The following is a 13602-nucleotide window of genomic DNA, read 5'->3' on the forward strand; positions in this document are numbered from 1 at the left end:
TCTCTCTCCTTCGATTATTTAGCAAATCAGCATTCGCTATCTGTAGCAATTTATTAATTTCGTCATTAACAAACAGCTTCGGTTTGACGGAATTACTAATGACGTGCTGATGAGAACAATTTAAGTAAACTAAAGTAGGTAGGTTAACTAGAGAAATTAGAGAAAAAAAAACTATCTTGTCATTGCATTTGCTTATTTCAAGTTACACATACATTATGTAGAGTATGTACCTATATATTTTAGCGTACATACATGGTTTGTTATGTGCGATTAAGATCTAGTATCTGTAATTTCGATATCTAGAAAGTTAGAAAAGTCAGGAAAGAAAAGGCAACAGAGACCACAAAATAAAGAAATGTCTATGCTCTCGATGGGTTCATTTAGAAATTCGAGAAAGATTGTTAGAATATTTGTTCTGTACTGGTGCGAAACGTGGATAATAAATTGTATTCCATATTCTCATATTTACTAGAGAACTTCAAGTTCCTATGAGTCAGGTAAATCTAGAAACCACCGACTGTTCAATTCCGTGACATGTTTTGGTTCTTTAAGTTCAGCAAAGTGGCGGCAGATCTTTCCTTTTACATTTATGATATTTCTCTTATTTGATATATGTATACAATTTTCTGGTTAGGAAAGTAATTAAACATAAGATAATTACATGTAAATTACGTTAAAATGACAGTGGGCGTATTGGAAGATCAAAAGTTAAAAGCATTTGAGATATTTATTCTGTTTATATAATACACATCAAAGTTTAAATGTAGATAGACTATGGCAGACAATTCCTTTCTCGTTTTATATGATATACTTTTTTACATACCTAGGTACCATTCTCACGAATTTACATCCCATGGGTATATATCTCAAAACTCGCCTTCTGCTCTAAACAAACGTGTTCATTTATTATGAAGGTTTAGTGATTTCTTCAGAGCCTCAAATAATGTTAACATTTCTGCTTAGCTCTCCACGTAAATCCTTTAGTATCATCTAAAAGGGTATGTAAATAGTTTATATTACAGAACGTCATTTAATCATTCTACATAACCGACTACTGGTGCCATAATAATATGTTATAAGTAATACACTCTTTCATATTACTAATCTGGCTAGTTTATAAATACTGTACTCCACACTTTCACCCTAGGGGGAAGGTGTCCAAAACATCTTATTTTAGGTCAATCTATATGACCACACGTCAACTTTTAAAAGGCATGTGAATGAAATGGATGAAAGGGAGGGAAGTATGTGAAAGACAGACCAACGAATGGACAGGCCGAAACTGTAAGGGTTTTAGTTGCTGTGGAACCCTGACTAGGTATCTATATTATTTTTGGCAACATTCATCATTTACATTCGACGTTTTTGTTCAACAAAAAAGGTGTAAGAAAATGCTTACCGCTTTCTTTTCTATTAAAGTCTTATCCTCTAGTCCCAAAACAAATGATAATTTACAAAGAGCAGCTTCTGCAGTCATATCAAATCCTGGCAGCACACCTATACTGTTTAAGACCTGTAAAAATATAGGTATATCAATAAACGAATTATATTATCGAACCTTATTATTGCATTAAATTTTTATGATTTTATGTGTAGACTTATGTACCTGTCCCGTTGCATAAGAAGAATTTACGGTTCCTTGTACGCACTGTGTAACATTAATGATAATAATTCCTCTGTTAACAGCCTGTTTTAAAATTTCCAAAAGATCCTCCCTTTCAGATTGGATGTTTCCGGCACCATAGCTTACCAAAACTATCCCTTCAATAGGCGGCTTGAGAAATGATTTTAGCTAAATATAGGTTAATAATTTTAACAGGATGAATTTATTTATTATTATTGGTGATAAATAATATTTATGTGAATAAAATGTTTTGTTAAACTTACCATTTTTACAGTTATAGTCGGAAAAAGGTAAAATATTCCTACATTAGGATTTAATGACTTCTTTACATTTAGTTTGGAAAGTTGTTCATCAGGTTTGAATAAATATTGGTGGTAAACTAAAAATATTCAGTGATATAATACAACATGTTCACGACCACTAAATTGAGTTTATATATTTTTTATAAACTTAAAACTACCAATCGAAACTTAATGATGCAGTAAAAACTAAAAGCCGATCATCTACTCGTATCTACCTCTGACTGTAGTATTTCATAAAGGTTCTATTTCTTGTTCAATTTGAATTCTCAATTATGGAATCAAAGCCAACATTATCAGAATGTAAATGTTTAATGATTATAAAAATTCTGATAAAGTGTCACGTCTTATTATGGAGCTTAATCAATCAATGTCTTTTGAGTTAGAAATAACAATTTACTTCAATATATGTCTCAAATCTTCCCAAATGATTAATAAATAATAGATGGAAATTCAATGTTATTAAGGGATAAAGGTTTTCTTATTAACATTAACCTACGTTTTGCCCTTTGGTTCTAAGACTTTGCCAAGGTAATTACCTACTAGCCAAATAACAAGACTGAAGATGTAGTTGTTGGTTGAAGGAAGATTTGTATGTATGAAATGAAGAGAGGGGGGAAACTGTTGCATCTATTAGAGGAGAGTGATGAAAGCAAAGATTTGGTAGAGTGCAGTGATACGATAACAGAGAGAGGGATAATTGTCTGACTATGGAAATTGCAGGATATAAAAAAAAATAAAAAAGAAAAAAGGGCATACTTATTATGATTACTGGAGACTATAATAAAATAATTGGGAAGGAATATTACTTGCTTGCTTGTTTACTTGCTAAAGATGAGAACAGGTAAGAGATAGAAGGGATGGATATTTAGATAGGAAAGAGAAGGATTCTATACAATGGGGAATAAAAAAATTGTTTAGGAATTGTAAATGAAGATTTTGAGGGAGATAGAAATACTATAAGGATTGCCATTTATTGATGGACCCTGGTTACTTGTTTATAATAGTGATAGTATGATTTCATTTGTTGATGTACTTCAAATTCAACAAGAGAATTCTTAATCTTAAATTAGGCAAGTTTGAATAATGTGAATCTTTCTTAACTTATTGGTTTCTTGCGTTAATTTATACATTTTCTTCTATTGCAGTTGTTTGACCAATACATTTTTTTACTTTTCTTTGTTTGTGGTACCATTTAATGCGATTCTTTACTCATCTATAGCTCATGTGTGCAATTTCTTGCTTTTACTGATGTATTTTTTAATAAAGTTCATAATTTTTTTCTCGGGCTCACATATTTTGCTTTTTCAATCTTTGCCATTTTGTCATTTCCGTTGATGAATCAAATTAAATAAAATAAATAAAAAACAACTAAAAAAGGCTATTTACTTTTATAGAACCTCGTAATAGAAGGAATAATACAGGTTGTGTTTTCATAATCATTAAACTTTTATGACCCTAATCTTGGCTCTGATCCCACAATTGTATTGCATACGTTTCACAAGGATCCTGCGAAAGTATCTCCTAGCCAAACCAAGAAAAAAAATTGTTTAGTGTTTCCATTCCAGCCATCTATTAATGCTGGTGAACGGACAGAACTTTCGTTCTATGCTGCAGTTCAAATTTGGAGGATAGGGTGGAATGCACTCTTCAACCTTCTGTAATGTTCGTGGGTTTAACAAAATTAACTTCTAAGACTGATAACGACAAAAACTATTTATTTACACTAATTTTTAAAGAACTTAAAAACACTATTAAATTATTACTAAACTTAGGTTACTCTTTTGTTTACTTTCGATAACCTTCTGGAAACATCCGGATAGTTTATTTTTTTCTTTGAACTGTTTAACTGCTTTCCCAGAACGCAGGTACGACACACACATTTACAAATACGGCGCTCATGAAGAAAGGCGCCCGCGACTAGTGGGCGAATCGATAAGCCATTCACGCACACGTGTGCCCGATCGCACACAAACACACTCGTGCTCGCTACACTTCTTTTAGGACGCTTGGGAATGGATAAGTTGGTAGTGATCAGGGACAGACAGTTGAGGCGAATGAAGCGAAGACAGAAGGGAAGGAATTCTGTGAAATATTACTGTCTCAGCGTTTGCCTAAATGATCTAAGGATACACGAGAACAATCGAATCGGTGATTTACAGAATGATAAGCTATAATCTAGACAGTAAAACTGCATCGCTTGGTTACCAAAGTGAGTCTATCACGTATACCGTATACTGGTAGCAAACAAGCAGTTAAATAAAGAACATTAACTGTTGGTTAGCAATTTATCAAAACCAACATTTGTGGGTCATCATTTTGATCTCATTAGTTATTTAGTACTATAAAAACAAAGTGATTGATTGATACCAAGTTACTGGCGGAACATTAGAAATCTACCCATGGTGTACTGGCAAGAAAGTGTAAGTTCAAAATTGCGATATACTACCGGAGGCTTCGATTAATTGTTAACTAAGAAGTTAATATTGTTTATTCAACTGATGGTTTCTTAATCACCGTGTAGAAATTAAACTGTGTAGTAGATTTAGTTTGGTAAATACACACCCTCTTTTTAATAAGGGGGTTTTATCATACATATGAAATACTACAGTTATCAGTAGATATATTGCCAATAACTTGAACTAACTGTTTTGTATGTTTTTTTAATGATTTAATGATACATACTGCAACCATATCTTAACAGAAATAAAATAAAAAACTAGGTTTAATTTTGCCTGGTTTTATGAGACCATAAAACTTTTATGTTATGCTTTTTCAAAGAATATCAATAATGAGTACCTTTAATGTCAATCCCACAGTCAGCAAGAATATGATAATTAGGCGAGTTAAATGCTTCCAAAAGGTCAGAACTGACTTTCCTCGTTCTGTTGCCACGGAAAAGTTTGTTAGAAAAGTAAATACAAACTTCTCTAATATCAAAGCAACTAGACAATACTAATGAGGTTAAGAAGTTATCTTTTGCATCGTTACGAACTTCAAAAATAGGAATCTGAAAATGTGTTCAATGTGAATTTAATTTATGGTAGGTAATAGCTATATTTGGGTAGTTAGGTTATTCAATTGTATCAAAGATCTTCTTCTATGCACGGCACAAAATAAAAGGTAATTATTATTTTTCATTATATAATAAAAATATGCTTGCTCAAAAGACTAAGGCTTTCACGGTCGGTGTTATCTGAGACCTTCTGGGTGCCAATAACAGCTAGTGAGACGTTGGATAAACGACTCAATCGGTGTTCTCACACGACAGTCGGAGTTAAACACCAATATTGAGCTTTTTCAAAAATTTGCCTGTTGATTGTTATTAATTGATTTGTTTCTCTTCGTTCATGTTGTTAGTAGGTATAAAATAAAATTTAATGTTTTGAAGTTTTGTTATAGGAAATGGAAACCGAAAATTAGTTTTCCATCAAACTTGAACTCGTGAAATCAAAAATTCGTACCTATTAACATCCATGAAGAAATCTGATCCTACAGAATATGAACAAAAGAAACTAATAATTACCTGAGAACCTGTTAATATTACAGGTTTGCTGAGACCTTCCAAAATGAACGACAGAGCTGATGCAGTATATGCGATCGTATCTGTGCCATGGAGTATAACAAAACCGTCGAAGTTTTCATATTCGTCCTACAAGAACAAATTATTTTATAAGATTATAGAATTACAGAAAGTGCATATACTTAAAAAAAATGAAATGAAAAATAGAAACGTGCGTCTTGAAACAAAACTTTAACATTTACTACAAATACAGCTAAAAAATACGGATTACCTATGTTAATAATGGTGAAGGTGCTCGGCAGGATTGTGCATATTATCACCATGATATAGTCAATATTTATTTGACTCAGTGGCGAAACATGATATGGGGGCAAAGGACGCCATGAACCCCGGGCGGAGGAAATGTGGGGGCGGCAAAAATACCAAAATTTTTGTGTTGATAAGGATTTGAGAAAAACTGTCTTATATTTAACCGTAAAAACGGCAAATTTATATAGTAATATAACAAAAACTGAAGGTCGAATGGTCGAACCCTAACAGTTCACTTTATGATACGAGCGTAGGCCGTTATTACAGAAGAAGCTCCCATAGCACAAAAATGTACGTCGTGGAATACCCACGATTATAAAAGCTAAAATCGTAACAATCGCAGAAAAACAGAAACATGGAAAGAATTCGACAATAAAAATACTGTAGAAGCGGTATAATTTATTTGAAGAACCAAAATCTTTACAATTCACTATAAATCCTGAGTTGAATCCTAAAAATCCTTTTGTTATTCTGAATTATGCATGTAAATGAAAGTAAGTTATGTGAAACTTCTGCAAATGCACATGCATTGAGATTTAAATTCACGTCACTGATTTGACTGGTAGCCAAATAGTAAAGGTAAAAACTAATGCAGGCTAACGTTAGGCAAATCAACTACAGACGCAATATGAATGCTCATAGAAAAACATGGGACCAATAGAGAAGATTTACATTTAGTGGTCTTAGATGTCGAGAAAACCTTCGATAGAATACCACGAAAATTGGTATGACACGCTGAGGGCAAAACAAATCCCAGAACACTACGCTACCATAGTGCAGGATATCTACAATCAAATCAACACACAAGGTTAAAGTAGGAATCCGTCAGGGATCTGCAGATATTATTACTCCGTTCTTATTTAACCTGTCTATGGACTATCTCACAAAAGATATCCAATCTCCTTTTCCATAAAGTATGTCCTTGCTTTTTCGCAATGGAGGCAAGCACTCGAGAACAATGGTCTCCGCAGCTATTTAAGCAAAACAGAATACTTGAAGTGAAGCTTAATCGACCAGCGTTCATCAAACGTCGAGACCTATATTAACGGGGAGTCAATGCCCAAAGTTAACGAACTTAATCATCTGGGATCAATGTTAATTTCCGATGTAAATGCGTGGATGAGAGGAGAACCCTAGCAGGGGTTTTCTGTCATAACCGAATACCGACGCAACTAAAGGGTAAAATCTACAAAACGGCAGTCAGATCTGTCATGATGTATGATTCCGAATGCTGGGCTGTCAAGAAAAAGCACGAACAAAGTATACGCCGAAATGATTTGAAAATGGGAAACAGGAGTTACGAGACTTGACAAAGTACGCAATGAGCATTTTAGAGGTTCCATCAAAGTAGCTTCTACTGTGAAAAAGATAGTGGAGAGCAGTAGGCCTTGGTTTGGGCATGTGACGAGGAGAAAGCGAAGAGTGCACGGTTAAGAGGGCTTTGACCATTCCAGATATGGAGAGGATCAGGGGATTACTGGTAGTTACGTGATGGATAACCGTTACCAGAGATATGGAATGGGCACAGTTCGAGACAGACAATCTAAGATAGAGTTCCTGATACCTAAAAAGGAGGGGGGCCAACTCCAAGTGATGGCATTTCATAAATTCCATCAGCAAAATGATGCAGAATCCTGAAACTAAATACTGCTTTTTCGCAACGGAGGCAAGCACTCCAGAAGAATGGTCTCCGCAGCAGTTCAAGCAAAACAGAATACTTGAAGTGCAGCTTTATCGACCAGCGTTGATCAAACGCAGAAACCTATATTGAAGGGCAATCAATGCCTACAGTTTACGAACTTAAACACCTGGAATCAATGTTAACTTCCGATGTAAATACAGACGTATATGTGACCCATTGAATTAACGCAACGAACCTGAGGTGGAGAACCCTGGCTGGGATACTCTGTCATAACCGAATACCAATGCAACTAAAGGGTAAAATCTATAAAAAGACAGTCGGATCTGTCATGATGTATGATTCCGAATGCTGGGCTGTCAAGTGACGAGTCCTAACAAAGTACGCAAGATCACATTAGAGGTTTCTTCAAAGTAGCTTCTACTTTAAAAAAAAAGATGGTCGAGAGCTGTACGACATGGTTCGGACATGTGATGAGGCGAAACGAAGAGTGCACGGTTAAGAGGGCTTTGGCAATTCTAGATACGGAGAAGAGCAGAGGACTACTGCCAGTTACGTGATGGATAACCATAACCAGAGATATGGAACAGGCTCAGCTGGAGACACAGACAACTTAGGACAGAGTACCTGATGCATAAAAATGAGGAGGACCAACTCCAAGTGATAGTAAAAAGCAAGGAAAAGGAAGAAGACACACCTATACGCATTTCACATAAGCACACACAGCCGCACATACACACGCATACACATATACAGCCCATTTGAATTTGTTTGAATTGTGACCTTGAAGAAATCTGCGCGAAGATAGAAAGAATACACACTAGGCGTGAGCAAGACAAAAATAGTCGGAACTACAGTGACTTTATAGTAACAGTGTGGCCATACGAGCGAGAGCCGCCATGTTTCCTCCAAATTTAAATGCAGCAGCGTGGCGTAATACACAATTTCTGGGGTTTTCAAGATTTATTACATTAAAAAAGACATAAAACGGCACGATATTTGTATCAATAGAGGTGTAAAGCACTCAGACTGACTTATAACAGGATTATTGCAAATAGAAATTAAACAAATTGTAGCTACTGAGTAAAATATTGTATGTATATGTCTCGAAATCAGAGACTTAATAAAATCGAGGAAAGGTAGAGATATAACACAAGTGTAGATGCAGCAAGTAATAACTGTAATTAAACACATGAAATAACAAAATGATACTTACAATTTATATGAACGCTAACATTAAGTTTTGTCGAATGCCGAGCAAAACTAATCTTTTAAAAAACGATTACACTAATAAACGTTAGAGACAATATTTATTATTATACCGAACATACACACAATAACAGTTACTACAATGCGATTTTGTCTATAAAAAAAAGAGTTAATCTAATATGTTGATTAGCGCTTATATAACTTGTGGAGTGGGACAGCCTATAGGTGAGGGCGATAGGTCGATATAACTATTATTTTAACATTAATACCGCACCTGAATCAATACAATTGTCGGTACTTCGTCCTAATTATATTTACAAATTCTGTGAACGAATATGACAATTAACAAGCGAAATGGCTAGCTGTTATTAAAGGGTGTTTATCAGTTACTTTAGTCACGTAGATATAAGTCAATGACGTAGACAACTAGATGACTAAGTTTGATAAGACATCAAACTTACATGTATTNAGCAGAGCTCTCGATGGGCGGTCTTAGGAGATCGGCTAGAACTGTACAGTACTAGACGAAAATGTTTAGCAATTTCTTAAAACAAAAATGTATATAAATTAACAATAGAAAACAAAGCAAACGTTTTATGTGTGTAGAGCGTTAAGTTAATTCACTTGTTACTATTTTCGGCTAAATATGCTTTTAAATAAAGCATATTCTTAAATTTTAACGAGGCAGTTTAAATAAGTTTGCAAATGGTACTGTACACTTTTGCCTAGCTCTCGCTCGATGATCGGTGAAGAAATGAGCTACGCAGACAAATATGATTGGATTTGGAATTATGTTACGGCGCATCGTAATAAAGGGATGGGGCACATCTCCAACTTCTTGAAACGAACAGTACGTACGAACGAATCTAATGTACAGTGTATTGATGGGAGCTAGTACGTATTTGCATAAGTATTAGAAAATCGCGAACCACATATTATGAGTTCTATTAAATGCATACCTAAAAACTTAATATTCTGTATGTAAATACTTTTTCTAAAATAACATACCTCAATATCTTCAGCTATTTTCTGCCAATCCTCAATCGACATATTGCTGGAGTCCAGAAGAGGATCATACTCCTTAATGGTGTAAATTAGGTTGTTCTTCATTAGTACATCTCTGAAATATTATTACATGTGCATTCTTACAAATAGAAGTTTGTAAAAGTGCTAAAGCAATTTTTGTAATACAGTCAGTTAGTAAGTCAGGTAAGTAATGTTTACGAATTAATATTTGTACTGGTTGCGGTTTGATTAAGAATAATAATACCTATTAAAATTAGATTTAGTGTCTTGCTCTAGATTATGTAAAGGTTATAATACTCCTTGTATCTTTAATGAAAGAAAGATGTATAAGAAGTGAGCAGTAAGTTTAACATGATTTAGGGCTTGGTTGCTTTGTTTGGAGGCAAGTGTAGAATAGCTGAGTTAAAAAAATGAGATCGTGAATATACAGGTCTGCTTGCCTTGCCTAACGTCACAGGAGCAGGATGAGAATCGGCCGCCGTTTTGCAAGTCTTATACCAGGAGTCGACAAGTTAATTTTAGGTAAAGTCCGGATGTTTTTATTAATCTCTGCAATTTCCGTTCTAACGTGTAAAGTAAGAGTTCAAGGAGTTTGCACCCCAAGGGTAAGACAGTGAGGTTTCACATGGCTGAGTCGCATTGCTGTAGGTTTTAGTTGATGTTGGGCTGAGACCGAACAGATCGTAACGTTGTTGCTTTGATTGTATCATTAAATTAAATTTGTACCTATGTGTAAAATTAATGGAGAGTTGTTTTAAGACCATATGTAAATGCCTCATATTCTAATGATTAAGTCTGTTTAATTGAAATGATTAATTAATGTTTATTGATAAAATGATCCTTTAGAAGAAAAGTTACTTATGATTGTTTTCTCGTGTTCGAAAATTCACAATACAGCAACAGTATGTGTAATTGCGATTTTATTAAACCCTATTTTTTAGTTGTCTTATATACTGTAACTTAATGTTTTCATTTTATTGATCAGGATCATAAGGTTACGGTAGGAAAAGACAACAGGAACTAATTGTAGGTGAGTGTTATGTAGCCGGGTACTTTCTCTTGTGTACAAGGATCTGCACCTACAGAAGAAAAATTAAAATTGCCTTCGATTGGGTTAACTTAAATTTGGTTTAACTAGTTCCAAGCTCGAGAACCACGACAAAATGGTTTGCGCGCTTAACGTATCTACAATATGTACATACAGGGTGTTAGTAGTAGCAATAAGTAAGAAGCTTGCAGGAGGTAATAGAGCACTATAAAATATTAATGTTTGAGGGTCCGAAAGTTCACCATTTTTAAGAAAAATGTATTTGAAAGGACCAGTCCGGCCCTGGTAAAATTACACAAGGAAATGCTGGTAATTAGCAGCATCCATATTGCGTTTCTAGTGTATTTCATGATCACGCATTGTTTGTTATTTGTTAGATTAGATTATGTGTTATTGACGATGCCTATGTTACAGCCAGCCTAGAGTAGTAGTTTGTTCTTTTACCGTTGTAGGCTTGTAAGCATTTGATCAGTTGAAACCTTTGACAGTAGGTCGGTGTGTCAGCGTCACAGGTCAGTGTAGAATAGTATTCTTGCATTGACCAGTGCGTGTATGTTAGTCGGCGCTAAGTCTAGATCTAAATCCGCTTGATTTCTTTGAATAGGCTTGTATGAAACAGCGTGTGTATCAAACACCACTGCAGATGGCTGCTAATAATTTTCATGACCGTGTTAAGACAAATGTCCGACGTTTTTGGGTGACAATTGGGAGATAATTTTTATAGCCCCTCGAAATGTTTTAGCACAGACTTCGAATTTCGAACGTACGTAGATGTGTCTGTGTATGTGTTTACTAATGTTGCAATTAATTTTATCTAATGGGAGAAAAGAGCTACTGGTAATATCTCAATGGTGCTTTGGAAATTTACCTTACAATTAATAAAATTACAATTTCACCTACTTAGAGGATATTTATTTACCTATTACTGTTTATTTTTACGGATATTATTATTATTATTAACTAGGTAAATAAATTAAGCTCTAACATTGTTTCTTTCTTTCATTCGGTTCTTACTACCATATCGAGGTGAAACTTCAAATGTAATACATACTATCAGTAATGAAAAAACTAGATACTTAATTAATTTTTATTATAATGGGCGTCTTAACATTATTATGTGGTAGTGTAGTAATAAGCTGTTGACAACAGTCACTGTTTACGTTCTCCATCGATGTGGCTGCTTAGTTGTTATCGTAATTTCACTGTACGTTGCATTATTACTCATTATGTGATTCACTATTACTTCGAATTAACGCCCTTCAAAGTTTGCAACATATTTCAGAAACTTGCATAAGTATTCCTAATTTTTTAAAAGTTTGTGTCCGGGTTATTTAACATCTAAGGTAATTAATGTAGCTCTCCGAAGCAACATTTGCAAAGGAAGGTTTTTTCAAGGTAGTTATTTTGTTGCTAATATTTAAAAAAAAAAGTTTTCTTTACCTTTCTCAGTGTTGGTGCTTATCACAATTTTTCACTTTTATACTTATAGCAACAATTTCAAAACAAATCATTTTGTAAACGACAATCAATAATAATAAATTAATATAGGAAAAGGAATTTGCTAAAGTTCAAAGTCGCACGTCCCTCGTGTTTAACCAGTTATTACTGAATAATTTAACATTTCAGAAGTAATCAACGTTTACATGGTTACATTACGACATTTGTCTTAGGAAATTACTGTTGATATCAATACCCCAATTAATTTGTTATTATGTATTTACCTTTAATTCGAATTAATCTTTAATCGTTTGACATTTGACAGTGGCCCAGATATAAATTTTTACTTAATGTACGTAACAGAAAAGATGTTATTATGAGTTGTATAATTGTTATTGTTTTTCTCTAATAATTGTTATAAAATAATAGTATGTATCTATTTTATGTATGAATACCTACCTACAATGTAGGTTAATTTTTTTCCCATATATTATAACTGATTTATATTATACTTAATTAGCGAAATGTCTAAATTATTTTTATTTTAATTACTTATCATATGCATCATCATATAATTAAAGGAAAGAATATTGGATATTTCAGTAACATTTAACAGGGGATGTTAAAAAAATAACGCACTTTTAGGGTAAATCTTGATATTTTGAAAATAATAAGTGTGAACTGCAAATAATATTCTCTAAAACTATAGATATATGCACATTAAAAAAAAAATGGAAAATATGTTTAATATGAAAGGTAACTCAATTTTCTGTGAGTTAAATAAGATAAATGTATGATTGTAAAATTGACTTACGGAATAATGAGTTGTTCTGCTGATAACCGTAACTCCTCTGCCAGTTTTTGATTATGAAATACACCAATACGTCTTATTTCCTCAACAAATTTGCCATTAAGTGGTTCGTAAACTAAGTAAAAAAAGATGTAAATACTTGGTAAATGTATCCGAAAATTTTGTACCTCCTTGAGAATTTCTTTGCATACCAATGGTCCCGCCAGTATACAACACTAACACTTTTTTGACTGGGAAATTCATTTTTGTATACATTTTTGTTGTTATTACTTAAATATCAATTAAATAATATTTCCGACGCAGAGCAGTTATGTATTTATAAACTACGTCTTTATCTCGGTTGTGAAACTGTTTGGCACACTACACAATTAAACAGAATTTTAGTGTCCCTATAATAACGAAACACCGAGAGCACGTTTGTATATTATATGTTAGTTGCATTAGATACTAAAAGTATAGATAGGAAGGACTCATCACAGTCAAAAATGATTACCGTTGTTGATAAACGTGCTGTATTTACGAATATTTTAAAATAAGTACGGCTTGATTTCTTCAATACACAAATAGAAATTTGTTTAAAGCGTTTATGTAATTCGTTATTTATTTATGGAGATACTACTTTTCAATTTTTTACCGCAAATATAGTAAAATAATTAATTCAAGTGTAGACGAAAACA

The 13602-nt window shown here is 33.6% G+C and overlaps 1 protein-coding gene across 2 annotated transcripts; it reads right to left on the reverse strand.

The window, feature by feature from the left end:
• Nucleotides 1-713: 713 nt before the first annotated feature.
• LOC108734737 (L-asparaginase) lies at nucleotides 714-13323 on the reverse strand. Of its 2 annotated transcripts, XM_018466398.1 has the most exons (9): nucleotides 13093-13323; nucleotides 12929-13040; nucleotides 9612-9723; nucleotides 5450-5575; nucleotides 4723-4933; nucleotides 1888-2003; nucleotides 1607-1792; nucleotides 1400-1513; nucleotides 714-990 (listed from the first exon to the last, which is right to left on the reverse strand). In XM_018466398.1, exons 1-9 carry the CDS (start codon nucleotides 13178-13180, stop codon nucleotides 937-939), a joined length of 1119 nt encoding a protein of 372 aa, XP_018321900.1. In that variant the 5' UTR covers nucleotides 13181-13323; the 3' UTR covers nucleotides 714-936. The 2 variants fall into 2 exon arrangements, with proteins under 2 accessions (XP_018321900.1, XP_018321901.1); XM_018466399.1 differs by lacking the exons at nucleotides 12929-13040; nucleotides 13093-13323 and adding an exon at nucleotides 12118-12293.
• Nucleotides 13324-13602: the final 279 nt, after the last annotated feature.

The sequence above is a fragment of the Agrilus planipennis genome, unplaced genomic scaffold (genome assembly GCF_000699045.2).
Source record: "Agrilus planipennis isolate EAB-ADULT unplaced genomic scaffold, Apla_2.0 scaffold66, whole genome shotgun sequence".
In the NCBI taxonomy this organism is placed as follows: domain Eukaryota; kingdom Metazoa; phylum Arthropoda; class Insecta; order Coleoptera; family Buprestidae; genus Agrilus; species Agrilus planipennis.